The sequence below is a fragment of the Engraulis encrasicolus genome, chromosome 18 (genome assembly GCF_034702125.1).
Source record: "Engraulis encrasicolus isolate BLACKSEA-1 chromosome 18, IST_EnEncr_1.0, whole genome shotgun sequence".
In the NCBI taxonomy this organism is placed as follows: domain Eukaryota; kingdom Metazoa; phylum Chordata; class Actinopteri; order Clupeiformes; family Engraulidae; genus Engraulis; species Engraulis encrasicolus.
In genome coordinates this window covers 44,587,755-44,590,254 of record NC_085874.1, presented here as the reverse complement: position 1 = coordinate 44,590,254, position 2,500 = coordinate 44,587,755, and the positions used below count along the sequence as shown (strand labels likewise).

Sequence of the window (2,500 nt, the reverse complement as noted above, 5' to 3'; positions counted from 1 at the left end):
TATACAGGAACATTGTATGTATTAGTGCTAATAGATGTATCCCTAAAAAAAAGTGTTACAGAAGTTTCAAAATCCCATAGACTCCAATGTTAACCAGATAATTTTCTTACTTCAAATAAACATACAGTACTTACAGCTTGGTTCAAAGGTACATTTTTCGTCTGTTCGTCTCAGTTGTGTCACATGCAGTATTGTGACTAATGTTTTACGCTTTCTATTGTTCACATAGCCATGTGTACGTTTTTACTATTAGGGGCCTAGTTGGCAGGGCTGGCATGATTGACAGTAGTAACCTTTTCCTCATGAACTCTGAATACCTGGGAGGTGGGAAAGTCTGTGTCTGGTGAAATGATTGCAACCATACTGTATTTGGATCTGGTTGTGAGCAGGCTGATGTAAAACAATGCCCAGTAGTTGCACTAAAATAGCAGTCCCCTGCGGTTCAAAATTGACTTCACTTGGCTTTTTTAAAGGCTACTGTATGGGTGACATCATGGACGCTATGTCCATTTATTATATACAATAGTTAGATCCGGTCGAATTATTTCACAAATTGTGATTGGACAAGAGGCGTTCTACACGTCACTAGGAGTGAGGGTATCCTCCAACACTCTATGAATGACTCTTCACATCTAATAATCACTCCGCGACCAACGATACAAAGTAACCGTAACCAACGTGGTGCGCGTTGCGCAGCAACCAAAGACAATAACTGGAACTATTTTTCCGGAGCGGAGGAACAAGCAAATTAACTAATTAAAGTAATTTAAATAATTTAACATTTCTTTCAATTAACTAATTGTGTTAGCAAAGGAACTATTGTATAAAAGCAATATAACACTTGTGGTCGTGAGGTTGTTCTGGGACACCCTCACGGGTGTAATTACCTACGGCACTCAGCCTGCGGCTTCGTGCCTGCGGCGAATCACACCCGTGAGGGTGTCCCAGAACAACCTCACTCCCACTCGTGTCATATTGCTTAAATATAATCTATGGCAGGGGTGTCAAACATACGGCCCGCGGGCCGCATCCGGCCCGCCAGAGGGTTCCATCCGGCCCGGATGTAAAAAAAAAAAAAAAAAAATTTTTTTTTTTTTTTTTTTCTTTTTTTTTTTTTTTTTAATGAAATAACCGAAATGCGCAATTACGGCCCTCGGGGCAAAATCGAGACCTGCATGACATTAACCCAATGGTCCCTCTGTTACACTGTATATATGTAGTAAAGTGCACATCACACTTATATTATAAATAGTGAATTTGTACTGTAACAGGCATTTGATAAAGCTCATATATTATAGACCTCATATATAGAGATAAAATGTTAATACTTCTTATTCGTATTGTATTGGTATTGGTTGTAATTAAATAATAAATATAATTGGATTTGTATTGGTTCCTATTAAGCTCAAACTGGAAACGGGATGTTAGAATGCGTGAAAATGCAGGAAATTACATATAAGAAATACAAAATTTTCGACCCCCTGCCAACATTAACTGTCCCATATTTTATGAATTGACGGTTGGCAATGAATGAATGAAGTCAACGAAATTTTGCATAGGATTACCAGCATTGCATTGCTTTCTACATATTCAACACACTTAAAACGTGATAGTACTGAACACTAATCCTCTGCTTTACGTTTTGTTTTTGTTTTTTTGCGATGATGTTACTAATGCGGCCCGCTTGAGGTCCACATGGGTTGTATGCGGCCCCCGGACCAAAATGAGTTTGACACCCCTGATCTATGGTCTCTCAACACATGCGCAAGGCAGAAAGCAAGAAGTATAATTCGATGCTTGAAATTATTATGGCTGACGTCTACCAAATGTTAAATTTTAATCCTACATAGTCCTTGACCTGATTACAGGCACCGACCCTGAGATCTTTCAGCCTTGCAATAGACTCCTCTCTTGGCCTTGACTGTGGCTGAAACGGCTTAGGCACCGCAATGTTATGCTGGCAATCTGGATTCGGTTTCGGCCAGAGGTCATTTCCACCCCTAATGTATGTCTCTCTCGTCCATTTCCTGTCGACTCCTCACTGTCACTATCAAATAAAAAGCATACAAATAACAAAAAATACTCCTCCTTTTGAGAATAGTTGGCAGGTTGTCCTTTGTGTGTGTGTGTGTGTGTGTGTGTGTGTGTGTGTGTGTGTGTGTGTGTGTGTGTGTGCGTGTGCGTGTGTGTGTGTGTGTATGTGTATTTAGCATGATGTGTCTGCCTGATCCGTCTGCAGGAAGAGACAGTAAAACGTCGCTGACAGTGACCAAAGGGATGTCGGGGTCCACATCAGGAGCAACTCTGTCCACGTCAACAGGTTAGAGAAGCCACATTACTGCAGAAACATATCAAATGCAGCAAGATCGACAACGGCAACGGAAGTAATTGATTTTGTCTAGAGGAGCTGGTGACAAAGGGAACAAAAGTTATTTGGGCGACAAGAGGCGATTTGAGCGACACGGGCGACAGTTTGTAATTGAACTTCAGCAAATATTAT

General features: G+C 40.8%; 1 protein-coding gene across 7 annotated transcripts in view; it reads left to right on the top strand.

Annotated features, from left to right (window-relative positions):
• ppp4r4 (protein phosphatase 4, regulatory subunit 4) overlaps positions 1 to 2,500 on the top strand; it is a 78,847-nt gene that overhangs the window by 70,932 nt on the left and 5,415 nt on the right. For all 7 annotated transcript variants that reach the window (XM_063222541.1, XM_063222540.1, XM_063222544.1 and 4 more), the window contains one exon: positions 2,240 to 2,320. In XM_063222541.1, coding sequence (XP_063078611.1) covers positions 2,240 to 2,320 — 81 coding nt within the window. The remainder of the gene's footprint in view (positions 1 to 2,239; positions 2,321 to 2,500) is intronic.